At 59.0% G+C, this 26813-nt stretch overlaps 3 protein-coding genes across 3 annotated transcripts; 2 read left to right on the top strand and 1 right to left on the bottom strand.

Moving 5' to 3' along the window:
* Positions 1–677: 677 nt before the first annotated feature.
* Positions 678–9095, top strand: SERPINE1 (serpin family E member 1). The gene is made up of 8 exons (XM_085564086.1): positions 678–1550; positions 2223–2453; positions 4148–4351; positions 5769–5967; positions 6889–6989; positions 7736–7822; positions 8433–8516; positions 8976–9095. Exons 1-8 carry the CDS (start codon positions 941–943, stop codon positions 9011–9013), a joined length of 1554 nt encoding a protein of 517 aa, XP_085420212.1. The 5' UTR covers positions 678–940; the 3' UTR covers positions 9014–9095.
* Positions 9096–10510: 1415 nt separating this feature from the next.
* On the top strand, positions 10511–17113 carry AP1S1 (adaptor related protein complex 1 subunit sigma 1). The gene is made up of 5 exons (XM_085564034.1): positions 10511–10671; positions 12599–12777; positions 13871–13979; positions 15317–15454; positions 16574–17113. Exons 1-5 carry the CDS (start codon positions 10669–10671, stop codon positions 16619–16621), a joined length of 477 nt encoding a protein of 158 aa, XP_085420160.1. The 5' UTR covers positions 10511–10668; the 3' UTR covers positions 16622–17113.
* A 1958-nt stretch (positions 17114–19071) lies between these two features.
* VGF (VGF nerve growth factor inducible) lies at positions 19072–25523 on the bottom strand. Its single transcript, XM_085564033.1, has 2 exons — positions 25467–25523; positions 19072–21284 (listed from the first exon to the last, which is right to left on the bottom strand). The coding sequence occupies exon 2, from the start codon at positions 21277–21279 to the stop codon at positions 19507–19509; it is 1773 nt and encodes a 590-aa protein (XP_085420159.1). The 5' UTR covers positions 21280–21284; positions 25467–25523; the 3' UTR covers positions 19072–19506.
* Between the last annotated feature and the right edge of the window lie 1290 nt (positions 25524–26813).

Below are 26813 nucleotides of genomic sequence, written 5' to 3'. Positions count from 1 at the left end.
CCAGGATTGGAACCGGGGATGACACCAGAACTGGGTTTAGGATCAGGGTTAAGACTGGGGTGACATCAGAATTGGGATGATGCCAGAACCGGATTTAGGATCAGGATTAGGATCAGGGTTAAAACTGGGGTGACATCAGAACGGGGGTGACACCAGGACCGGGTTTAGAATCAGGATTAGGACCAGGGGTGACACCAGGACTGGGACCAGGACTTGGTTTTAGGATCAGGGTTAAAACTGGGGTGACATCAGAACAGGGATGACACCAGAACTGGGTTTAGGATCGGGATTGGGACTGGGGTGACACCAGGACTGGGATTAGGACCAGGATTGGAACCGGGGGTGACACCAGGACCAGGTTTAGGATCGGGATTGGGACTGGGGTGACACCAGGACTGGGATTAGGACCAGGATTGGAACTGGGGGTGACACCAGAACTGGGTTTAGGATCGGGATTGGGACTGGGGTGACACCAGGACTGGGATTAGGACCAGGATTGGAACCGGGGGTGACACCAGGACCAGGTTTAGGATCGGGATTGGGACTGGGGTGACACCAGAACTGGGATTAGGACCAGGATTGGAACCGGGGGTGACACCAGGACCAGGTTTAGGATCGGGATTGGGACTGGGGTGACACCAGGACTGGGATTAGGACCAGGATTGGAACTGGGGGTGACACCAGAACTGGGTTTAGGATCGGGATTGGGACTGGGGTGACACCAGGACTGGGATTAGGACCAGGATTGGAACCGGGGGTGACACCAGGACCAGGTTTAGGATCGGGATTGGGACTGGGGTGACACCAGAACTGGGATTAGGACCAGGATTGGAACCGGGGGTGACACTAGCACTGGAGCCACCCCAAGTGTCACCTCGGTGTCCCCTGGGAGGGGGAGGGGGCTGCCCAGTGTCCCCAGTGACCCCAATGTCCCTCCAGGATGCGGGTGGTGACCCTGGTGGCCCTGGTGGCCTTGGTGGCCCTGGCGGGCTCGGGGACACCGGAACCGGCCCGGGTGGCCCAGCTGGTGACAGATTTTGGGCTGCGGCTGTTCCGGGCGGCGCTGGCAGCCCGAGGTGACACCAACGTCGTGTTCGCGCCCCACGGGGCCACCTCGGTGCTGGTGGCCCTGCAGGTGGCCACGGCCGGGAGGGGCCGGCAGCAGCTGGAGGCGGCCACCGGCTTCAGCATCGACGGTGAGGGGGCCGGGGGACGTGGAGGGGACACTGTGGGGTCCTTGTCACCTCTGGGGACACTTCGGGGTCCTTGTCATCGTGGGGGGCGAGATCTGAGGTCATTGTCCCCATGGAGGGCGGGGTTTGAGGTCATTGTCCTCATGGGGGTGGGGTTTGAGGTCATTGTCCCCACAGGAGACATTTTGGGGTCATGGTCCCCACTGGAGACACCTCGAGGTCATTGTCCCCATGGGGGGCAGGATTTGAGGTCATTGTCCCCATGGAGGGTGGGGTTTGAGGTCATTGTCCCCACAGGAGACATTTTGGGGTCATGGTCCCCACTGGAGACACCTCGAGGTCATTGTCCTCATGGGGGTGAGATCTGAGGTCATTGTCCCCGTGGAGGGCAGGATTTGAGGTCATTGTCCCCATGGGGACACTCTGGTGTCCCCATCCCCATGGAGAGTGAGATCTGAGGTCATTGTCCCCATGGAGGGTGTGGTTTGAGGTCATTGTCCCCACAGGGGACATTTTGGGGCCATTGTCCCCACGGGGACCCTCTGGCGTCCCTGTCCCCATGGAGAGTGAGATCTGAGGTCATTGTCCCCATGGAGGGTGGTGTTTGAGGTCCTTGTCCCCACTGAGGACACCTCAAGGTCATTGTCCCCACGGGGGGCAGGATTTGAGGTCATTGTCCCCATGGAGGGTGGGGTTTGAAGTCATTGTCCCCACAGGGGACATTTTGGGGTCATTGTCCGCATGGAGGGTGGGGTTTGAGGTCCTTGTCCCCACTGAGGACACCTCAAGGTCATTGTCCCCATGGAGGGCAGGATTTGAGGTCATTGTCCCCATGGAGGGTGGGGTTTGAGGTCCTTGTCCCCACAGGGGACACCTCGAGGTCATTGTCCCCATGGGGACACTCTGGCCTCCCTGTCCCCACGGCGGTGGCACCGATGCGTCCCCACGCCCCACAGGCGACCCTCTGGCGTCGCTGTCCCCACGCGGGCGGCGCCGCCACGTCCCCTCCGTGACTCAGTTTCCCCGCAGGCCCGGGGGTCTCGGCCGAGCTGCGGGGGCTGCTGCGGGCGCTGCGGGGCCCCGGGCACGTCCTGGAGGTGGCCCAGGGGCTCTTCGTGGCCCGCGGGGTGGCCCTGAGGAGCGGCTTCGTGGCCCGGCTGCGGCGAGCCCTGGGGCCCCGCAGCCTGGCCCGGCTGGACCTCGCCAGCGGGGAGGGGGCCAGGAGCGTCCTCAACGCCTGGGCCCGGCGGCGGACCCGCGGTGAGACCCCCGGGAGCTTTTTGGGGAGGGGGCGAGGGGTCTGGGACCCCTTTTTGGGGTGTCAGTGGGTTTGGGAACCCCCGGGAGCCTTTTGGGGAGGGGGCGAGGGGTGTGGGACCCCTTTTTGGGGAGGGGGAGATGGTGTGGGACCCCTCTTGGGGAGGAGGAGATGGTGTGGGACCCTTTTTGGGGAGGGGGAGATGGGTCTGGGACCCCTTTTTGGGGAGGGGGAGATGGGACCCTTTTTGAGGAGGGGGCGAGCAGGGTCCTCAACGCCTGGGCGCAGCGGCGGACCCGCGGTGAGACCCCCGGGAGCCTTCTGGGGAGGGGGAGATGGTGTGGGAACCCTTTTTGGGGAGGGGGAGATGGTGTGGGACCCCTTTTGGGGAGGGGGAGATGGTCTGGGACCATTTTTGGGGTGTCAGTGGGTTTGGGAACCCCCGGGAGCCTTTTGGGGAGGGGGAGATGGTGTGGGACCCCTTTTTGGGGTGTCAGTGGGTTTGGGAGCCCCCGGGACCCTTTTTTGGGGAGGGGGTAGAGGTGCGGGACCCCCGGGATTTGGGGAGGGGGCGATGGATGTGGGACCCCCGGGATTTGGGGGGTCAGTGGGTTTGGGACCCTCGGGATCTTTTTGGGGAGGGGGCCAGGAGGGTCCTCAACGCCTGGGCCCGGCGTTTTTGGGATCAATGGGATTTTTTTGGGATCAATGGGTTCTTTAGGATAATGGGATTATTTCAGGATCAATGCAATATTTCAGGATCAGTGGGATTTTTTGGGGATCAATTGGATTATTTCAGGATCAATATGATATTTCAGGATCAACGGGATTTTTTTGGGACCAATGGGATTTTTTTGGGATCAATGGGATTTTTTTGGGACCAACGGGATTTTTTTGGGACCAATGGGATTTTTTTGGGATCAATGGGATTTTTTTGGGATCAATGCAATATTTCAGTATCAACGGGATCTTTTTGGGACCAATGGGATTTTTTTGGGACCAATGGGATTTTTTTGGGATCGATGCGGCATTTCAATATTAACAGGATTTTTTTGGAACCAATGGGATTTTTTTGGGATCAATGTGACATTTCAGGACCAATGGGATTTTTTTGGGACCAATGGGATTTTTTTGGGATCAATGCGACATTTCAGTACCAACGGGATTTTTTTGGACCAATGGGATCTTTTTGGGACCAATGGGATTTTTTTGGGACCAATGGGATTTTTTTGGGACCAATGGGATTTTTTTGGAACCAATGGGATTTTTTTGGGATCAATACGACATTTCAGTACCAACGGGATCTTTTTGGGACCAATGGGATTTTTTTCGGATCAATGCGGCATTTCAATATTAACAGGATTTTTTTGGAACCAATGGCATTTTTTTGGGACCAATGGGATTTTTTTGGGATCGATGCGGCATTTCAATATTAACAGGATTTTTTTGGAACCAATGGGATTTTTTTGGGATCAATGTGACATTTCAGGACCAATGGGATTTTTTTGGGACCAATGGGATTTTTTTTGGGATCAATGCGACATTTCAGTACCAACGGGATCTTTTTGGGACCAATGGGATTTTTTTGGGATCAATGCGACATTTCAGTACCAACGGGATTTTGTTGGAACCAACGGGATTTTTTTGGCCTCAACGGGATTTTTTCGGGACCCAGCCCCTCGCTGACCCCCGCGTGTCCCCGCAGGGCTGGTGGCCGGCCTGGTGGCCCCCGGGGCGGTGGCCGGCGGCGCCCGGCTCCTGGTGGCCGGCGCCGAGTTCTTCCGCGGCGCCTGGGGGGTCCCGTTCCCGGCGCGCGCCACCCGCGCCCGGCCCTTCGCCCGCGCCGGCGGCACCGCGGCCCCCGCGCCCATGATGGCCCGGGCAGGGCGCTTCCGCTGCGGTGAGGCCTGGCACCTGTGTCACACCTGTCACCTGTGTCACCTCCTGTGTCACACCTGTGGCACCTGTGTCATGTGTCACACCTGTGGCACCTGTGTTACCTGTGTCACCTGTGTCACCTCCTGTGTCACCTGTGTCACACCTGTGTCACCCGTGTCACCTCCTGTGTCACCTCTTGTGTCACCTGTGTCACCTGTGTCACACCTGTGTCACCTCCTGTGTCACACCTGTGGCACCTGTGTCATGTGTCACACCTGTGGCACCTGTGTTACCTGTGTCACCTGTGTCATGTGTCACACCTGTGTCACACCTGTGTCACACCTGTGTCACCCGTGTCACCTCCTGTGTCACCTCTTGTGTCACCTGTGTCACCTGTGTCACCTGTGTCACCTCCTGTGTCACACCTGTGGCACCTGTGTCATGTGTCACACCTGTGTCACCTGTGTTACCTGTGTCACCTGTGTCACCTCCTGTGTCACCTGTGTCACACCTGTGTCACCCGTGTCACCTCCTGTGTCACCTCTTGTGTCACCTGTGTCACCTGTGTCACACCTGTGTCACCTCCTGTGTCACACCTGTGGCACCTGTGTCACCTCCTGTGTCACCTGTGTCACACCCGTGGCCCCTGTGTCACACCTGTGTCACCCGTGTCACCTCCTGTGTCACCTCTTGTGTCACCTGTGTCATGTGTCACCTGTGTCACCTGGGTCACCTGTTACCTGTGTCACCTCCTGTGTCGTCACCTGTGTCACCTGTGTCACATGTCACCTGTGTCACCTCCTGTGTCACACCTGTGTTACCTGTGTCACACCTGTGTCACCTGTGTCATGTGTCACCTGTGTCACCTGTGGCCGCTGATCCCCCCAATGTCACCCTGCCTGTCCCTGTGTCACCCTGGTGTCACCCCAATGTCCCCCTGGCCGTCCCCAATGTCCCCCTGGCTGTCCCTGTGTCACACTGGTGTCACCCTGTGTCACCCCAGTGTCACCCTGGCTGTCCCTGTGTCACCCTGGTGTCACCCCAATGTCGCCCTGGCTGTCCCCAGTGTCTCCTCAGACCCCCCAGTGTCCCCCTGCCTGTCCCAGTGTCACCCTGGTGTCACCCTGTGTCACCCCAATGTCCCCCTGGCTGTCCCTGTGTCACCCTGCCTGTCCCAGTGTCACCCTGTGTCACCCTGTGTCACCCCAATGTCCCCCTGGCTGTCCCCAATGTCCCCTCTGACCCCTCCAGTGTCCCCCTGGCTGTCCCTGTGTCACCCTGTGTCACCCTGTGTCACCCCAATGTCGCCCTGGCTGTCCCCAGTGTCCCCTCTGACCCCCCCAGTGTCCCCCTGCCTGTCCCAGTGTCACCCTGGTGTCACCCCAATGTCCCCCTGGCTGTCCCCAATGTCCCCCCTGACCCCCAGTGTCCCCCCCCAGGTGACTTCGAGACGCCCGAGGGTGTCCCCTTCACGGTGGCCGAGGTCCCCTACGCCGGGGGGGAGGTGGCCCTGCTGCTGGTGGCACCCCTGGAGCGCCACGCGCCCCTTGTCACCCTGCTGCCGCTGCTGGATGTCCCCAACGTCACCGGCTGGGTGGCACGGCTGCGCCCCGCCACCCGCGTGCTGGTGCTGCCACGGTGAGACGGCGGGGACACCGACGGGGACATCGGGGGGACATCGGGGGGACATGGGGACATCGGGGACATTGATGGGGACATCGGGGAGACATGGGGACATGGGGACATCGGGGACATGGGGACATGGGGACAGCGAGGACATTGATGGGGACATCAGGGGGACATCAGGGGGACATGGGGACATCGGGGGGACATCGGGGGGACATGGGGACAGCGGGGACATTGATGGGGACATCGGGGGGACATGGGGACATGGGGACAGTGGGGACATTGATGGGGACATCGGGGGGACATGGGGACATGGGGACAGTGGGGACACAGGGACATTAACGGGGACATCAGGGGGACATGGGGACATCGGGGGGACATGGGGACATGGGGACAGCGGGGACATTGATGGGGACATCAGGGGGACATCGGGGGGACATGGGGACATGGGGACATGGGGACATTGGGGGGACATTGGGGGGACATGGGGACATGGGGACATCGACGGGGACATTGGGGGGACAGTGGGGACAGCGGGGGGACATGGGGACATTAATGGGGACATGGGGACAGCAGGGACACGGGGACATTAGTGGGGACATGGGGACATTGTGGGGACATGGGGACAGCGGGGACACGAGGACACTGGGGGGACAGCGGGGACAGCGGGGACATTAATGGGGACATTAATGGGGATATTGGGGACAGGAGGGGCATTTGGGACATTGGGGACATTGGGGATGTTGGGGACACTGGAGGGATTGGGGACATTGGGGACATTGGGGACATTGGGGACATTGGGGACAATGGGGACATTGGGGGGTTGGGGTATTTGGGGATTGGGGACACTGGGGTTATTGGGGTCACTTGGGGTCACTTGGGGACATTGGGGACATTGCCACCCCCCCAAGTGACCCCTCCACCCCCCCCCAGCTTCTCCCTGGAGACCTCCTGGGACCTCCGGGGTCCCCTCCAGGCCTTGGGGGTCCTCGACCTCTTCGACCCCGACCGCGCCGACTTCTCCCCCGTGTCAGGTAACGTCCCCAAATGTCCCCAATGTCCCCAAATGTCCCCAGTGTCCCAAATCCCCCAATCCCCACAATGTCCCCAACATCCCAAATGTCCTTAATGTCCCCCAATGTCCCCAAATCCCCCAAAGTCCCCATTCCCCACAATGTCCTCAAACGTCCCCAAATGTCCCCAAATGTCCAACGTCCCAAATGTCCCCAACCCCCTCAAATGTTCCCAATCCTCCCATTGTCCCCAAATGTCCCCAAACATCCCCAGATCCCCCCAAATGTCCCCAATGTCCCCAAATCCCCCCAAATGTCCCCCAATGTCCCAAATTCCCCAACATCCCAAATGTCCCCAGTGTCCCCAAATGTCCCCAAATCCCCCCCAAATGTCCCCAATGTTCCCGACCCCCCCAAAATGTCCCCAATGTCCCCAAATGCCCCCAAGCATCCCTAAATCCCCCAAATGCCCCCAAATGTCCCCGATGTCCCAAATTCCCCAACATCCCAAATGTCCCCAAATCCCCCAAATGTCCCAAACGTCCCCAATGTCCTAAAAGTCCCCAATGTCCCCAAATGTCCCAAATCCCCCAATCCCCACAATGTCCCCAACATCCCAAATGTCCCCAAATGTCCCCAAACATCCCCAAATGTCCCTAAATCCCCCCAATATCCCCAAATCCCCCAAATGTCCCCAACGTCCCCAATGTCCTAAAAGTCCCCAATGTCCCCAAATGTCCCCAAATGTCCCCGATGTCCCTCCCCAGGTGAGGAGCACCTGGTGCTGGGCCAGGTCCTGCAGAAGGTGCGGCTGGAGGTGGCCGAAAACGGCACCGAGGCGGCTTCAGCCTCAGGTTTGGGGATTTTGGGGCATTTCGGGAATTTTGGGAATTTTGGGGGTTTGGGATTTTGGGGGGGTTGGGGAATTTTGGAGGGTTTGGATGGATTTGGGGGATTTGGGGGGGTTTGAGGAGTTTGGGAAATTTTGGGGGTTTTGGGGAGATTTGGGAGATTTGGGGGTTTATGAGGGTTTGGGAGGGGGTTGGAGATTTGGGGGATTTGGGGGATTTTGGGGGGATTTTAGGGGATTTTGGGGGTTTGGGGATTTTTGGGATATTTGGGGGGTATTTGGGGAATTTGGAAGGTTTGGGGGGATTTGGAGATTTGGGGATTTGGGGGGGTTTGGGGGATTTTAGGGGATTTTGGGGGTTTCTGGGATATTTTGGAGGTATTTGTAGAATTTGGAAGGTTTGGGGGGATTTGGGTGTTGAGAGAGATTTCGGGGGTTCTTGTGGAGGATTTTGGGGTGATTTGTGGAGGATTTTGGAGGAATTTGTGGAGGATTTTGGGGGGATTTTAAGGGAATTTGGGCGATTTGGGGGGTTTGGGGTTTTGGGTGGATTTGGGGGGATTTTGGGGAGATTTGGGGGTTTTTGGGGTCTCACTGCTCCCCCCGTCCCGCAGCTGCCGTGGTTTATTCCCGCATGGCCCCCCCCGAAATCCTCATGGATCGACCCTTCCTCTTCCTCATCCGGCACCACCCCACAGGTTTGGGGGGATTTGGGGCATTTTGGGGGATTTGGGGGGGTTTGGGGAATTTTGGGATTTTTGGGGATTTGGAGGATTTGGCGATTTTGGGGGATTTGGGTCTTTTGGGGGGATTTGGGAGATTTGGGGTATTTTGGGGGGATTCGGGGGATTTGGGGTGGTTTAGGGGGTTTGAAAGTTTTGGGGATTTTGGGGGGATTTGGAGGATTTGGGGGGATTTGGGTATTTTGGGGATTTGGGGGGGTTTGGGGGATTCGGGATTTTGGGGGATTTGGGGGAGATTTGAGGGATTTGGGGGATTTGGGGGGATTTGGGGGGATTTGGGGGATTTTGGGATCTTTGGGAGATTTGGGATTTTGGGGGGATTTTGGGGGTTTGGTGGATTTTGGGGCTTTTCGGGGGTCTCTGCCCCACAGATTTGGGTCTGGGGGTGTCTCTGACCCCTCTCTCCCCCCACAGGCGCCATCCTCTTCGTGGGGCAGGTGACGGATCCCTGAGCGCCCCGGGGGCACCCCAAAAATGGGGACACCCCAAAATTTTGGACACCTCAAAATGGGGATTCCCTAAAATTGGGGCACCCAAAAATTGGGATGCCCCAAAATTGGGATACCCTAAAATTGGGATACCCTAAAATTGGGATACCCCAAAAATGGGATACCCCAAAATTGGGATACCCCAAAAATGGGGTGCAGTGGGGTCGGGGGGAGCTGTAATTTATTGGGGAGAGCTTTAATATATCGGGGGTCACCCCAAAACCCGGCTTGTGGTCACTCATTCCCGGGGCTGTGGTCACTCTGTCCGGGGCTGTGGTCACTCTGTCCGGGGCTGTGGTCACTCTGTCCTGGGGCTGTGGTCACTCTGTCCGGGGCTGTGGTCACTCATCCCTGGGGCTGTGGTCACTCTGTCCGGGGCTGTGGTCACTCATCCCTGGGGCTGTGGTCACTCTGTCCGGGGCTGTGGTCACTCATTCCCGGGGCTGTGGTCACTCTGTCCGGGGCTGTGGTCACTCTGTCCTGGGGCTGTGGTCACTCTGTCCGGGGCTGTGGTCACTCATCCCTGGGGCTGTGGTCACTCTGTCCGGGGCTGTGGTCACTCATCCCTGGGGCTGTGGTCACTCTGTCCCGGGGCTGTGGTCACTCATCCCTGGGGCTGTGGTCACTCTGTCCCGGGGCTGTGGTCACTCATTCCCGGGGCTGTGGTCACTCATCCCTGGGGCTGTGGTCACTCTGTCCTGGGGCTGTGGTCACTCTGTCCTGGGGCTGTGGTCACTCTGTCCTGGGGCTGTGGTCACTCTGTCCTGGGGCTGTGGTCACTCATCCCTGGGGCTGTGGTCACTCTGTCCTGGGGCTGTGGTCACTCATTCCCGGGGCTGTGGTCACTCTGTCCGGGGCTGTGGTCACTCATTCTCGGGGCTGTGGTCACTCTGTCCGGGGCTGTGGTCACTCATTCCCGGGGCTGTGGTCACTCTGTCCGGGGCTGTGGTCACTCATTCCCGGGGCTGTGGTCACTCTGTCCTGGGGCTGTGGTCACTCTGTCCAGGGCTGTGGTCACTCTGTCCTGGGGTTTTGGTCACCACCACATCCCAATGGTCACCTCCATCCCCAGGACCCCAAATTCTCCTTTTTTCCCCCCAAATCCCCTCCGTTGCCATAGCAACGCCCCCATAGCAACTGGTACCCAGCAGCGCTGTGTTACCATGGCAACAGCCCCGCCCCTTCACGTTAGGCCACGCCCCTTTCGTTACCATGGCAACAGCCCCGCCCTTCACGTTAGGCCACGCCCCTTCATTGTTACCACGGCAACCCCCCCTCGGCGGGAAGCGCCCATGTTTCCCTTAGCGATAAGCCCCGCCCCTTTTTCGGTTGCTATGGAAACGCCCCGCCCTTTTCGCGGGAAACCTCGCCCCCAGGCCACGCCCCCTTCCCCCGTTACCATGGCGCCACGCCGCGGCCCGGCGCATGCGCGCTGACGTCACACCCGGAAGCGGCGGGCCCGGCGCGGCGCTGCCGGAGGCGCGGAGCGGCCCCGTCCGACCCCCCCGACCCCCGGGACCCCTCCGGGACCCCCACCCGGACCCCCCCCGACCCCCCCCGACCCTCCCCGGCTCCCGGCCCCGGCCCCGGCCGCGGCTTCTCCCCCGGGACGCGGCGCCATGGTGAGCGGGGGGGGCGGCGGTCACGTGGTTAGGGGAGGGGCGGTCACGTGGGGCGGGAATTTGGGGGGGGGGGTGGTCGTGACCTCGGGGGTGGTGACCTTTGACCTCATGGCGCGTGACCTCGGGTTCCCACCGGGTGGGGCCGTTCCCACGTGACCCCTTCCCCACCCCCCCCCAAAATCTCCCCCAAAAATCCATCCCCAGACCCAAAATCCATCCCCAGACCCAAAATCTTCCCAAAATCCCCCAAAATCCATCCCCAGACCCAAAATCCCCAAAAATTCCCAAAAATCCATCCCCAGACCCAAAATCTTCCCAAAATCCCCAAAAAATCCATCCCCAGACCCAGAATCTTCCCTAAATCCCCCAAAATCCATCCACAGACCCAAAATCTTCCCTAAATATCTCCAAAATCCATCCCCAGACCCAAAATCTTCCCCAAATCCCCAAAAAATCCATCCCCAGACCCAAAATCCCCAAAAATTCCCAAAAATCCATCCCCAGACCCAAAACCTTCCCAAAATCCATCCCCAGACTCAAAATCTTCCCAAAATCCCCCAAAATCCATCCCCAGACCCAAAATCTTCCCCAAATCCCCCAAAATCCATCCCCAGACCCTAATTCATCCCCCAAAAATCCATCCCCAGACCCAAAACCCCCCCAAAATCCCCCAAAATCTCTCAAAAATCCCATCCCCAGCCCCAAAATTGACCCAAAACCTCCCCAAAATCCATCCCCAGACCCCCAAAAACCTCCAGAACTGCCACGCCCCCACCCCAGACCCCCAAACACCCCCAAAACTCCCCCAAATCCCCCCCAAATCCTCCCCAAACCCCCTCCCAGTCCATCCCAGTCCATCCCAGTGACCCCAAACACTTCCAAATTCCCCCCAAATTCCCCCAAATCCCCTCCAAATCCTCACCAATCCCCCTTAATTTCCCCAAAATTCCACCAAAACCACCCAAAATTCCACCAAAATCACCCCAAATCCTCCCAACCCCCCTCCCAGTGCCCCCCAGCCCCCCCAGCTGCGGTTCAGCCACCAAGGGAAACTGAGGCTGAAAAATCCCCTCGTCCCGACCCCAGAACTCCCCCAAATCCCCCCAAAATTCCCCAAAATGCCCCCAAAACCTCCCCAAATCCCCCCCAAACCCCCTCCCAGTCCATCCCAGCCCCCCCAGATGAGGATCAGCCGCCAAGGGAAACTGAGGCTGCAAAATCCCCCAGTCCCAACCCCAAATCTCCCCAAAATTCCACCAAATCCCCCAAAAACTCCCCCAAATCCCCCCAAAACTTCCCCAAATCCCCCCAAAACCTCCCCCAAAATACCCCCCCAAAATTCCCCCAAATCCCCCCGAAATTCCAACAAATCTCCCCAAAAACTCCCCCAAATCTCCCCAGAATTCCACCAAAACCACCCAAATTCCCCCCCAAAATACCCCCGAATCCTCCAAAATTCCCCCAAAACCACCCAAAATCCCCCCCCCCCCAATTCCCCCAGATTCCCCCCAAAATCCCCCCAAATCCTCCAAAATAACAATGCAAAATCCCCCCGGAACTCATCCAAATACCCCAAAATCCCCCCAAAACTCCCCCCAGTTCCCCCCAAAATTCCCCAAAATCTCCCCAAAATTCCCCCAAATCCCCCCAAAATTCCCCAAAATCCCCCCAAACCCTCCCCCAAATCCCCCCCAAACCCCCTCCCAGTCCATCCCAGTCCCCCCAGTTGACCCCCAGCCCCCCCAAATGAGGATCAGCCGCCAAGGGAAACTGAGGCTGGAAAATCCCCCAGTCCCAACCCCAAATCTCCCCAAAATTCCACCAAATCCCCCCAAATCCCCCCAAATCCCCCCCAAATCCCCCCCAAACCCCTCCCAGTCCATCCCAGTCCATCCCAGTGCCCCCAGTTGACCCCCAGCCCCCCCAGATGCGGTTCATGCTGCTGTTCAGCCGCCAAGGGAAACTGAGGCTGCAGAAGTGGTACCTGGCCACGGCCGACAAGGACAAGAAGAAGATGGTGCGGGAGCTGATGCAGGTGGTGCTGGCCAGGAAGCCCAAGATGTGCAGCTTCCTCGAGTGGAGGGACCTCAAGGTGGTCTACAAGAGGTACAAAAAAAAAAAAAAAACCCCAAAAAAAAATCCCAAAATCCCAAAAAATGAGTTTTGGTCGCAAAAAAAACCAAAAAGAGTTGGAAGAAAAGCGACCTCGTGTCCAAAAAAGAGAGGTTTTGGCCCAAAAAAAAGCGATTCTCTGAGCCAAAATGGCCGTGTTGGTCATGGTTGGGTTGGCCGTGGTGGGGTGACCTTCATGAGTTGACCGTGGTTGAGTTGATCATGATGGGTTGGCCATGGTTGGGTTGATCGTGGTTGGGTTGGCCATGATGGGTTGGCCATGGTTGGGTTGGCGATGATGGGTTGGCCATGGTTGGGTTGGCGATGATGGGTTGACCATGGTTGGGTTGATCATGATGGGTTGGCCATGGTTGGATTGACCATGGTTGGATTGACCATGGTTGGATTGACCATGGTTGAGTTGACCATGGATGAGTTGACCATGATGGGTTAACCATGGTTGCTTTGACCATGATGGGTTGACCACAGTTGGGTTGACCAGGATGGGTGGACAATCATGAGTTGGCCATGGTTGGGTTGGCTGTGGTTGGGTTGATCTTCATGAGTTGACCATGATTGGGTTGACCACAGTTGAGTTGACCACGGTTGGATTGACCATGGTTGGGTGGCCATGGTTGGGTTGACCACGGTTGGGTTGATCTTCATGAGTTGACCATGGTTGAGTTGACCATGGATGAGTTGACCATGATGGGTTAACCATGGTTGCTTTGACCATGATGGGTTGACCACAGTTGGGTTGACCAGGATGGGTGGACAATCATGAGTTGGCCATGGTTGGGTTGGCTGTGGTTGGGTTGATCTTCATGAGTTGACCATGATTGGGTTGACCACGGTTGAGTTGACCACGGTTTGATTGACCATGGTTGGGTGGCCATGGTTGGGTTGACCATGGTTGGGTTGATCTTCATGAGTTGACCACGGTTTGATTGACCATGGTTGGGTGGCCATGGTTGGGTTGACCACGGTTGGGTTGACCATGATTGGGTTGACCTCGCTGGCTCGACGCCAGCGCCCCGGTGGGGTTTGGTGGCCGCGGGGACATCTCCAGCCGGGCGTTGTCCCCCAGGTACGCCAGCCTCTACTTCTGCTGCGCCATCGAGGGCCAGGACAACGAGCTGATCACGCTGGAGCTCATCCACCGCTACGTGGAGCTGCTGGACAAGTACTTCGGCAGCGTGAGTGGGGACGGCCGCGGTGGCCGGGGACACTGTGGGGTCTCCAGGGTCACCGTGGGGTCACCAGGAACATCTCAAGGACCTCCTGGGGTCACCAGAAACATCTCGGGGTCATCAGGGTCACCTCAGGGACATCACGGGGTCACCAGGGACACCTCAGGGACATCCTGGGGTCACCAGAAACATCTCAAGGACATCCTGGGGTCACCTCAGGGTTACCTTGGGGACAGCCAGGGTCTGCAGGGACATCACAGGGTCACCAGGGACACCTCAGGGACATCCTGGGGTCATCAGTGATGTCTCAGGGACACCTTGGGGTCACCAGAAACATCTCAAGGACATCAGGGACACCTGAGGGACATCCTGGGGTCTCCAGGGACATTCTGGCGTCATCAGTGACATCTCAGGGACATCAGAAACATCTCAAGGACATCAGGGACACCTCAAGAACATCCTGGAGTCACCAGAAACATCTCAGGGTCATCAGGAACACCTCAGGGACATCAAGGGGTCATCAGGGACACCTGGGGTCACCAGGGACACCTTGGGGTCACCAGGAACATCTCAAGGACATCAGGGACACCTCAGGGACACCTTGGGGTCACCAGGAACATCTCAAGGACATCAGGGACACCTCAGGAACATCCTGGGGTCACCAGAAACATCTCAGGGTCATCAGGAACACCTCAGGGACATCACGGGGTCATCAGGGACATCAGGGACACCTTGGGGTCACCAGAAACACCTCAAGGACATCAGGGACACCTCAGGGACATCAGGGACACCTTGGGGTCACCAGGAACATCTCCAGGACATCCTGGGGTCACCTCAGGGTTACCCTGGGGTCAGCCGGGGTCTCCAGGGACAGCTGGGGTGGCCGGGGACAACCCGGGGTGGCTAGGGACATCATGGGAACATCGTGGGGTCACCAGGAACATCATGGGGTCTGCAGAGACACCTCGGGGACATCCTGGGGTCATCAGTGACATCTCAGGGACACCTTGGGGTCACCAGGAACATCTCAAGGACATCAGGGTCACCTCAGGGTCACCAGGGACACCTCAGGGACATGAGAAACATCTCAGGGACATCCTGGGGTCATCTCAGGGACATCCTGGGGTCACCAGAAACATCTCAGGGTCACCAGGGACACCTCAGGGACATCAGGAACACTTCAGGAACATCCTGGGGCCACCACAGAGTTCTCCAGGAACCCCTCAAGTGCCACCAGGGCCACCCAATGTCCCCTGCGGCCACTTCCACCTCCGTGAGCCGATCGTCCCCGAACCGGGGGCGTCCCCTGCGTGTCCCCAAGGCAGCGGTGACCTCCCGGGCAGGTGTGCGAGCTGGACATCATCTTCAACTTTGAGAAGGCCTACTTCATCCTGGACGAGTTCGTGATGGGCGGCGAGATCCAGGACACCTCCAAGAAGAGCGTCCTCAAGGCCATCGAGCAGGCGGACCTGCTGCAGGAGGTGGGGACACCCCAAAAACCCCAAAAAATCCACCGGGACAGGGTGGGGACACCCCAAAATCCATGGGGGGACCTTGTAGGGTCTCGGTGGCCCCATAAATCCATGGAGGTTCTTGGTGGGATCCCAAAAATCCATGGAGGTTCTTGGTGGGTCTCAAAAATCCATGGAGGTTCTTGGTGGGTTCCAAAAATCCATGGAGGTTCTTGGTGGGATCCCAAAAATCCATGGAGTTTTTGGGTTGTAGGGTCATGGTGACCCCAAAAATCCTTCATGGACCATCTGTGGGGTCATGGAGACCCCAAAAATCCGTGGAGGTTCTTGGTGGGATCCCAAAAACCCATGGAGGTTCTTGGTGGGTTCCAAAAATTCTTCATGGATGTTCTCGTAGGGTCGTGGTGGCCCCAAAAATCTCCTACGGAACATCCGTGGGGTCATGGAGACCCCAAAAAAAATCCATGGAGGTTCTTGGTGGGATCCCGAAAATCCATCATGGATGTTCTTGTAGGGTCTTGGTGGTCCCATAAATCCATGGGGGATTCCTTTCCCTCCAAAATTTCGGGGTTCACTCCCCACTTTCCCCCCCAAATTTTAGGGTTGGGTCCCCCAAATTTTGGGGCTTGATCCCCCCAAATTTTGGGACTCGATCCCCCCAAATTTTGGGGCTTGATCCCCCCAAATTTTGGGACTCGATCCCCCCAAATTTTGGAGCTCGATCCCCCCAAATTTTGGAGCTCGATCCCCCCAAATTTTGGGGCTTGATCCCCCCAAATTTTGGGACTCGATACCCCCAAATTTTGGGGCTCGATCCCCCCAAATTTTGGGGCTCGATCCCCCCAAATTTTGGAGCTCGATCCCCCCAAATTTTAGTGTTGGGTCCCCCAATTTTGGGGCTCGATCCCCCCAAATTTTGGGGCTCGATCCCCCCAAATTTTGGAGCTCGATCCCCCCAAATTTTGGGGTTCAATCCCCCCAAATTTTGGGGCTCGATCCCCCCAAATTTTAGGGTTGGGTCCCCCCAATTTTGGGGCTCGATCCCCCCAAATTTTGGGGCTCGATCCCCCCAAATTTTGGGGTTCAATCCCCCCCCCCAAATTTAACCCCTTCTTTCCCCTCCCACAGGAGGACGAATCCCCCCGGAGCGTCCTGGAGGAAATGGGGCTGGCGTAGCCCCCCCCACCCAAATTTTGGGGACCCCCCCCCAAATTTTGGGACCCCCCCCCAAATTTTGGGAACCCCCCCAAATTTTGGGGACCCCCCCCCAGCCCCATGGGACCAATCCCAACCTAAAGAATGAGGGAGGGGGGAGGGGACACCCCCAAATTGTAAATATATCTATAAGGGGGGAGTCCCCAAAATTTTTGGGGGGTCCCCAAATTTTTTTTTGGAGGGGGGGGTGGGGGTTGGGATCCCAATTTGGGGGTTCCCTCCCCCAAAATTTGCCGCAGCTGCTTTTTTTTTTTTTTTTTTGGGGGGGGGGGGAAATTCTTGGAATTTTTTCCCCCAAAATTTTTTTTAGGACACCCCCGAATTTTTTGGGGACGCTCCCAAATTTTTTGGGGACCCCTCCCCCCTCCTCAGTTATGGGATCATGGCGCCCCCTCCTCCCCCCCCCCCAAAAAAAAAAAAAAAAAGAATTTGGAATAAAATCTGTGGAGACTCGAGGTGAGTTTGGTGATTTTTGGGGGTTATTTTATAATTTTGGGATTTTTTGGGATTATTTTATCCTTTTTTGGGTTATTTTCTCTTTTTTTGGGGATTGTTTTATCCTTTTTTGGGATTTTTTTTTATCCTTCTTTGGGTATTTTTCTCTTTTTTTGGGGATTGTTTTATCCTTTTTTGGGTTTTTTTCTCTTTTTTGGGGGATTGTTTTATCCTTTTTTGGGATTTTTTTTTATCCTTCTTTGGGTTTTTTTCTCTTTTTTTGGGGATTGTTTTATCCTTTTTTTGGGATTATTTCATAATTTTGGGGGTATTTTATCCTTTTTTGGTTTATTTTAGCATTTCTTGGGCGATCTTATCATTTTTTGGTGTATTTTATCCTTTTTTTGGGCTGTTTTAACATTTTTTGGGGTTAATCTATCTATTTTTGGGATTATTTTATCATTTTGGGGGGTATTTTATCATTTTTGGGGATTGCTTTATCCTTTTTGGGGGATTTTATCCTTTTTTGGGATTATTTTATCCTTTTTGGGGGTATTTTATATTTTTTGGGACTATTTTCTCCTTTTTTGGGGTGTATTTTATCCATTTTGGGATTATTTTATCATTTTTTGATGTTAATTTATCATTTTTTAGGTTATTTTGTCTTTTTTAGGATTATTTTCTCCTTTTTTGGGGTGTTCATCATTTTTAGGGCTATTGTGTCCTTTTTTGGGGTATTTTGTCCTTTTTGGGGGCATTTTATCCTTTTTTGGGAATTATTTTCCCTTTTTTGGGGCATTTTATCCTTTCTTGGGGTCATTTATTCTCTTTTTGGGGTAATTTTTTCCCTTTTTGGAGTAATTTTTTTCTCTTTTGGGGGTAATTTTTTCTTTTTGGGAGTAATTTTTCCCCTTTTTGGGGTCATTTTTTCTCTTTTTGGAGTCATTTTTTCCCTTTTTGGTGTCATTTATTCTCTTTTTGGGGTCATTTTTCCCCTTTTTGGGGTAACTCCCTTTTTTGGGGTCATTTTTTCTCTTTTTGGAGTCATTTTTTCCCTTTTTGGTGTAACTCCCTTTTTGGTGTAATTTTTTTCCCCTTTTGGTGTCATTTTTTCCCTTTTTTGAGTAATTTTTTCTCTTTTTGGTGTCATTTTTTCACTTTTTGGGGTCATTTTTTCTCATTTTGGGGCTGTTTTACCCCTGGGGGGTCCAAATTTGCCCCCCAAAAAACGGGAATAACTCGTACTAAAATAGTCGCTTTTATTCGATAGCAAAATTCGTGATTGGGGGGTTATTTACAGACAACCCCCCCGCGGGAACTGGGAGGAACTGGGAGGAACTGGGAGGAACTGGGAGGGACTGGGATAAAATGGGAGGAACTGGGAGGGACTGGGAGGGATTGGGAGGGACTGGGAGGGACTGGGAGGGACTGGGATGGACTGGGAGGGACTGGGAGGAACTGGGAGGGAACTGGGAGGGACTGGGAGGGAACTGGGAGGGAACTGGGAGGGACTGGGAGGGATTGGGAGGGACTGGGAGGAACTGGGAGGGACTGGGGGGGAACTGGGATGGACTGGGAGGGAACTGGGAGGGAACTGGGAGGGACTGGGAGGGAACTGGGAGGGACTGGGAGGGGACTGGGAGGGACTGGGGGGGAACTGGGATGGACTGGGAGGGACTGGGAGGGAACTGGGAGGGAACTGGGAGGGACTGGGAGGGAACTGGGAGGGACTGGGATGGACTGGGAGGGAACTGGGAGGGACTGGGAGGGAACTGGGAGGGACTGGGATGAACTGGGAGGGACTGGGATGGACTGGGAGGGACTGGGAGGGAACTGGGATGGACTGGGAGGGACTGGGATGGACTGGGAGGGAACTGGGAGGGACTGGGATGAACTGGGAGGGACTGGGAGGGAACTGGGATGGACTGGGAGGGACTGGGATGGACTGGGAGGGACTGGGAGGGAACTGGGATGGACTGGGAGGGACTGGGAGGGAACTGGGATGGACTGGGAGGGACTGGGAGGGACTGGGATGGACTGGGAGGGACTGGGAGGGAACTGGGATGGACTGGGAGGGACTGGGATGGACTGGGAGGGACTGGGATGGAACTGGAGGGACTGGGATAAACTGGGAGGGACTGGGGCCAATCAGTGGGAAACTGGAGCCGGGACTGGGCAGAACTGGGATTAACTGGGAGAAGGGGGGGAGGGGAACTGGAACCAGTTCCAGGACAGGACGGGGGGGGGGGGGGACTCCACAATGGGAACTGGGACAACTGGGAGGACCCAACTGGTGGCACTGGAACCACCCCGGGCGGGGGAGGGGACAACACACCCGAGCATGGGGGGGGGGAGGTGTTGGGGGTTTTTTTGGGGTGGAATCGGGGGTTTTTGGGGTTCCCCCCCTCCAATCACGGGTAGCCCCGGGGGGGGCTCCCCAAAACCCTCTCCAGGTATTTCTCCACCCTCAGCGGGGGCGGGGGGCGCCGCGGCGGGGCCGGCAGGAAAGTCCTGGCTGGGATCTGCTCCGGCGGGGGTCGCGGCCGCGCCTTCGGGGCTCGGCCCAGCTTCGGCGGCGGCTCGGCGGCCATGGCCAAGCCCAGGCCGGCCTCCTCCTTGCGCTTCTGCTCCACGTCGTGGATGATGTCCACCACGTCGTCGGCCGGCAGGTGAAGCCGGCTGGACAGCTCGATCAGCTGGTCGATGGTGCCGGGGTCCAGCTCGTCCACCTCGGCCGGATCCTGCGGCGACGCCTCCTCCGAGTCGCCCGTGGCTGCCTCCTCTTCATCCTCCTCTTCCTCCGACGCCGCCGCGATCCGGTTGCCCCGCGCCGGCATCCGGTGGCCGCGCGCCGGGAGGATCTCGTTGTCCTCCAAGCCGCCCCTGATGTTGAAGTCGTCGTCGCCGTCGGCGGCCCTCAAGTCCTCGTTGGCGCCGGGCTTGACCTTGAAGCGCCGGTTGACCTTGAAGACCTCGTTGGCGTCGTTGGCGTCGTAGCCGCCCTTGTAGCCGTCGAGGTCGGCGGCGAGGCCGAACCTGTCCTTGGCCTCATAGCCGGCGAGGTCGTCGTTGAGGTCGTTGCCGAAAGCAAATCTGTCCTTGGCCTTGTAGCCATCAAGGTCATCACTGAGGTCGTTTCTGAGGCCGAATCTGTCCTTGTTCTTGTAGGTTTGGTGGCCACCAAGGTCATCGTTGAGGTCGTCATTGAGATCGTTGCTGAGGCCAAATCTGTCCTTGTTCTTGTAGCCCTGGTGGCCACCAAGGTCATCGTTGAGGTCATTGCCAAGGTCGAACCTGTCCTTGCTCTTGTAGGTTTGGTGGCCACCAAGGTCATCGTTGAGGTCGTCATTGAGGTCATTGCTGAGACCAAACCTGTCCTTGCTCTTGTAGGTCTGGTGGCCACCAAGGTCATCATTGAGGTCATTGCCAAGGTCGAACCTGTCCTTGCTCTTGTAGGTCTGGTGGCCACCAAGGTCATCGTTGAGGTCATTGCCAAGGTCGAACCTGTCCTTGCCCTTGTAGGTTTGGCGGCCACCAAGATCATCGCCGATCTCATCGCCGATCCCATCGCCGATCCCAAACCTCTCCTTGCCCTTGTAGCCGCCGATCCCATCGTCGATCTCCCCGCCGAGACCGAACCCGTCCTTGCCGTTCTCCCCGAACCCTTCCTCCTCTTCCACCTCCTCCTCCTCCTCCTCGGAGCGCTTATCCTCGGCCACGGCGGGCCCTCGCAGCAGGTACCTCAGCAGCAGATCCGAGGCCAGGTCGGCCAAGCGCTCCTCCTCGGCCGCCGCCTTGCGCGCCGCCTGCGCCTGGCGCCGGCTCTCGGCCAGCTCCTGGTAGCGCCGCTCCAGCAGCCGCTGCTCCAGGCTCTGCTGCTGCCGCAGCTGCCGCGAGCTCGCCCAGCCCGACTCCCGCTCCCGCTGCCGGTCCCGCTGCCGGTCCCGCTTGGCCTCGGCGCGGAGCCGCCCGAGCTCCTCCAGCTCCCGCAGCACCGGCGGCTGCCGGTGCCCGCCCGCGGGTGGCGGTGGTGGCGGTGGTGGGGAGCGTTTGGAGATGGGGTGAGGAGGGGGCTGGGGGCTGCCGCCGGGGGGTTGAGGGGTGGGCTGGGGGCGGCTCTGCACCAGGAGGGTGATGGAGAGCAGGAGGGCGGCGCTGCGCAGGGGGCGCGGCGGGGGCGTCATGGCGCCTGGAAAAAAAATTGGGGGGGTGGGGGTGATGATCTCCCTGGATTTGGGGAGGGGGAGACCCCCGGGAGAACCTCCTCGGTGGGGGTGACCCCCTGGATTTTGGATGGGGGGGGGAGCCCCTCCTCGGTGGGGTGACCCCCTGGATTTGGGGAGAGGGGGAGACCCCCGGGAGCCCCTCCTCGGTGGGATTGTCCCCCTGGATTTGGGGAGGGGGGAGACCCCCGGGAGAACCTCCTCGGTGGGATTGTCCCCCTGGATTTGGGGAGGGGGAGACCCCCGGGAGACCCTCCTCAGTGGGATTGTCCCCCTGGATTTGAGATGGGGGGAGACCCCTGGGAGACCCTCCTCGGTGGGATTGTCCCCCTGGATTTGGGGAGGGGGGAGACCCCCGGGAGCCCCTCCTCAGTGGGATTGTCCCCCTGGATTTGGGGAGGGGGGAGACCCCCGGGAGAACCTCCTCGGTGGGATTGTCCCCTTGGATTTGGGGAAGGGGGAGACCCCCGGGAGAACCTCCTCAGTGGGGTGACCTCCCTGGATTTGGGGAAGGGGAGACCACCGGAAGACCCTCCTCGGTGGGATTGTCCCCCTGGATTTGAGGAGAGGGGGAGACCCCCTCCTCGGTGGGGTGACCTCCCTGGATTTGGGGGAGAGACCCCCGGGAGACCCTCCCCGGTGGGGGTGACCCCCTGGATTTGGGGAGGGGGGGAGACCCCCGGGAGACCCTCCTCGGTGGGGTACCCCCTGGATTTGGGGGAGAGACCCCCGGGAGCCCCTCCTCGGTGGGGTACCCCCTGGATTTGGGGGAGAGACCCCCGGGAGCCCCTCCTCGGTGGGGTACCCCCTGGATTTGGGGAGGGGGAGACCCCTCGGAGACCCTCCCCGGTGGGATTGTCCCCCTGGATTTGGGATGGGGGAGACTCCCGGGAGAACCTCCTCAGTGGGGTGACCTCCCTGGATTTGGGGAGGGGGGAGACCCCCGGGAGAACCTCCTCGGTGGGATTGTCCCCCTGGATTGGGGAGGGGGAGACCCCCTCCTCGGTGGGGTGACCTCCCTGGATTTGGGGGAGAGACCCCCGGGAGACCCTCCCCAGTGGGGGTGACCCCCTGGATTTGGGGAAGGGGAGACCACCGGAAGACCCTCCTCAGTGGGATTGTCCCCCTGGATTTGAGATGGGGGGAGACCCCTGGGAGACCCTCCTCGGTGGGATTGTCCCCCTGGATTTGGGGAGGGGGAGACCCCCGGGAGACCCTCCTCAGTGGGATTGTCCCCCTGGATTTGGGGAGGGGGGAGACCCCCGGGAGAACCTCCTCGGTGGGATTGTCCCCCTGGATTTGGGGAGAGGGGGAGACCCCCGGGAGACCCTCCCCGGTGGGATTGTCCCCCTGGATTTGGGATGGGGGGGGAGACCCTCCCCGGTGGGGTGACCCCCTGGATTTGGGGAGGGGGTGGGACCCCCGGGAGCCCCTCCTCGGTGGGGTGGTGCCCACCCGCGGTGGGGTTGGGAGTGTTGGAGACCCCGACCCCACACGCGCACACGGACGTTGTCACTTGTGTCACCCCCTCTGCCGTTTCTTGTCACTCTGGGGGTCCCGCGAAACCCCCCAGGACCCCCCTGGAGACCCCCAGGACCACCCCCAGGGACCCCCCAGGAACCCCCTGGAGACCTCCAGGACCTCCCCAAGGGACCCCCTCCATGGAACCCCCTGGAGACCCCCAGGGACCCCCAATAACCCCCAGGACCACCCCCAGGGACCCCCCAGGACACCCTTGGAGACCCCCAGAACCACCCTGAAGACCCCCAGGACCTCCCCAAGGGACCCCCTCCATGGAACCCCCTGGAGACCCCCAGGGACCCCCAATAACCCCCCAGGGACCCCCCAGGACCCCCAGGGACCCCCAATACTCCCCCAGGGACCCCCCATGGACCCTCTGGAGACCTCCAGGGACCCCCCCAGGACCCCCAGGACTCCCCCCAGAGACCCCCAAGACCTCCCCAGGGACCCCCCCGTGGTGAACAATCACACACAGGTGTGAGCGCTCAGGTGTGAACACACAGAACACACACGCACAGGTGTGAGCAGGGATGCGAATGCACAGGTGTGAACACACAGGTGTAAACACAGGTGTGAACACAGAACACACACGCACAGGCGTGAGCACGGGTGTGAACATACAGAACACACACAGGTGTGAATGCACAGGTGTGAATGCACAGGTGTGAACACAGAACACACACGCACAGGTGTGAACGCTTACAGGTGTGAACACTCAGGTGTGAACACACAGGTGTGAACTCACAGAACACACACAGGTGTGAGCACGGGTGTGAACACTCAGGTGTGAATGCACAGGTGTGAACACAGAACACACACAAACAGGTGTGAACACTCAGGTGTGAACACGGGTGTGAATGCACAGGTGTGAACGCTTACAGGTGTGAACACTCGGGTGTGAACGCACAGGTGTGAACTCACAGAACACACACAGGTGTGAGCACGGGTGTGAACACTCAGGTGTGAATGCACAGGTGTGAACACAGAACACACACAAACAGGTGTGAACACACAGGTGTGAACACACGGGTGTGAGCAATCATGCACAGGTGTGAACACACAGGTGTGAACACTCACGTGTGAACACCTGGGGGACACTCACACACCCCCTGCACGGTGACACGTGCGGGGTGACACACACAGCGTGACACACACAGTGACACGCACAGTGACACACACGGTGACACACACGGTGACACACACAGAACACACGCACAGCTGTGAACACCTGGGGAACACACGCACACTCACAATGACACAGGGTGACACAATCACAATGACACAGCGTGACGCATGGTGACACACAGAGTGACACACACGGGGTGACACACACATGGGGTGACACGCACAGTGACACACACACAGAACACACACACAGGTGTGAACACCTGGGGAACGCATTCACACGGTGACACAGGGTGACACACACTGGGTGACACACTCATGGTGACACAGCGTGACACACAAAGGGTGACACGGTGACACAGGGTGACACACACTGGGTGACACAATGACACAGCGTGACGCATGGTGACACACACGGGGTGACACACACAGAGGGTGACACACACACAGAGGGTGACACACACCGTGACACACACACCGTGACACACACACGGGTGTGAACACCTGGGGAACGCACGGTGACACACGCAGGGTGACACACATGGGGTGACACACTCACGGTGACACAGCATGACGCGTGGTGACACACACGGGGTGACACACACAGAACACACGCACGGGTGTGAACACCTGGGGAACGCACGCACACTCACGGTGACACACGGGGACACTCACGGGGGTGACACACTCACGGAGACACAGTGACACACACAGAACACACACACAGGGGTGAACGCACGGTGACACACGCAGGGTGACACACACAATGCCAGGGAATGAACGCACACGCACTCTTGCACACACAGAGAACACGCACGGACAGGTGTGCGCACACAGAGAACACACAGAGAACGCACACGGAACACACAGGTGTGAACACACCTGGAACACGCACACACGTGTGAATGTACAGGGAACACACACAGGTGTGAGCACACAGAAAAAACACGTGTGAACACGCACAGAGGTGTGAGCACACACAGAACACACACGTGTGAGCACACACACAGGTGTGAGCACACCGGGATCGCGTGCACACACGTGTGAACACACAGAGGACACGCACACCGGCGCGAGCGCGCACAAAACACACGCGTGTGAACGCACGCACACAGGCGCAAGCACACCCGGCTCACACGCACACTCACACGCGTGAGCGTGCCCGCTCACGCGCCCGCGCGCCCCCACGCACGTGAGCGCCCCCCTCCCCCCCACCCCCTCCCCTCCCCCACCCCCGGGACCCCCCCCCGGCCACACCCACGCGGGCCCCGCCCATCCCCCCTCCCCCGGATCGCACCCACGCGTGCCCATCCCCCCCTCCCCCCGCGCCCACGCGCTCCTCGCACACTCAACCCCCCCCTCCCCCACCCCAATTCCCGCCCCCTCCCCCCTCCCAAAAAAACCCCACGGTGGGTGGCGGGGGGGGGGAGGGGAGGGGAGGGGGGACCCCACCCAATCCCCCCCTCCCCCCACAAATCCCGATTTGGGGGGGGGGCTCTTACCGGCTCCGGGGGGGTCTCGGCTGTTCCGGGGGGTTCCCCCCCCTTTTCCAGCCTGGGTGGGGGGGCGGCGGTGTGGGGGGATGCCAAAAATGGGGGGGGGGGTCTCGAAGAAAGGTGGGGGAGGGGGCTCAAAGCGGGGGCGGGGGGGTTGATCCCGGTGGGGAGGGTGGGGGGAGGGGGGGGTCGCGAAAGGGAGCGGGGGGAGGGGTTCAGGTGAAGGGAGGGGTCGCGGTGAGAAGGGGAAATTCGGGGGGGGGTCGCGGTGGTCTCGCCGTCGTTTCGCCCTTCAGCACCGCGGACAGCGCCGGCTCCGCCCCCTTTATACGCGCGGGGGCCCCACGTGGGGGGTCTCCGATGACGTCAATGGCCCATTCATAAAATCCGGCCGGGCCCGGGAAAAAAGGGGTGGGGTCGTGAGGGGGGGGGAAGGGAGCATGCGCAGAGCGGCCCGCCGCGGCGGGATGAATGAACGCCGGGGGATGAATGGGAGGGGGAGGGGGGGTGGGGCGGGGCTGTGGGGGGGATGAATGGGGGTGGGGGGGGATGAATGGGGTGGGGCTGGGGGTGTGAGTAGGGGGGGGTTGAATTGATTGAGGGGGGGGATCAATGGGGTTGGGGCATGAATGGGGCCGGGGTGGGATGAATGGGGCTGGGGTGGGGGGGGAAATGGGGCTGGGGGTGAATGGGGCTGGGGGGTTAAATGGGGCTGGGGGGGATGAATGGGGCTGGGGGGGAAATGGGGCTGGGGGTGAATGGGGCTGGGGGGTTAAATGGGGCTGGGGGGGATGAATGGGGCTGGGGGGGAAATGGGGCTGGGGTATGAATGAGGTGGAGGCATGAATGGGGCTGGGGGGGGGACGAGTGGGGCTGGGGGTGAATGGGGCCGGGGGATGAATGGGGCTGGGCGGGATGAATGGGGCTGGGGGGATGAATGGGGCTGGGGGGATGAATGGGGCCCGAAGGGGATGAATGGGGTGGGGGCATGGATGGGGCCGGGGGATGAATGGGGCTGGGGGGGATGAATGGGGCTGGGGGGGAAATGGGGCTGGGGTATGAATGAGGTGGAGGCATGAATGGGGCTGGGGGGGGGGACGAGTGGGGCTGGGGGTGAATGGGGCTGGGGGGATGAATGGGGCTGGGGGGGTTAAATGGGGCTGGGGGTGAATGGGGCCCGAAGGGGATGAATGGGGTGGGGGCATGGATGGGGCAGGGAGATGAATGGGGCCGGGGGGGGGGGGGTGGAAATAGGGCTGGAGGAGTGAATGAGGCTGGGGGTAAATTGGGGCTGGGGGGGGTGAATGAGGTGGGGGGCATGAATGGGATCGGGGCATGAATGGGGCTGGGGGT

Source organism: Lonchura striata, chromosome 32 (assembly GCF_050655825.1).
Source record: "Lonchura striata isolate lonStrDom1 chromosome 32, ASM5065582v1, whole genome shotgun sequence".
Lineage (NCBI taxonomy): Eukaryota > Metazoa > Chordata > Aves > Passeriformes > Estrildidae > Lonchura > Lonchura striata.
The sequence above is the reverse complement of the archived record's forward strand: the minus strand, read 5'-3'. Positions and strand labels throughout refer to the sequence as shown.

What these genes read in the sequence shown, in the direction of transcription:
- SERPINE1 (XM_085564086.1), top strand. Translation starts at nt 941, where the DNA reads ATGCGGGTGGTGACCCTGGTGGCCCTGGTGGCCTTGGTGGCCCTGGCG. An exon ending in CGAGGCGGCTTCAGCCTCAG is followed by an intron (nt 7,823 to 8,432) that starts GTTTGGGGATTT and finishes CCCGTCCCGCAG; the next exon opens with CTGCCGTGGTTTATTCCCGC. An exon ending in CATCCGGCACCACCCCACAG is followed by an intron (nt 8,517 to 8,975) that starts GTTTGGGGGGAT and finishes CTCCCCCCACAG; the next exon opens with GCGCCATCCTCTTCGTGGGG.
- AP1S1 (XM_085564034.1), top strand. An exon ending in CTCAAGGTGGTCTACAAGAG is followed by an intron (nt 12,778 to 13,870) that starts GTACAAAAAAAA and finishes GTTGTCCCCCAG; the next exon opens with GTACGCCAGCCTCTACTTCT. An exon ending in AGGCGGACCTGCTGCAGGAG is followed by an intron (nt 15,455 to 16,573) that starts GTGGGGACACCC and finishes CCCCTCCCACAG; the next exon opens with GAGGACGAATCCCCCCGGAG.
- VGF (XM_085564033.1), bottom strand. Translation starts at nt 21,279, where the DNA reads ATGACGCCCCCGCCGCGCCCCCTGCGCAGCGCCGCCCTCCTGCTCTCC.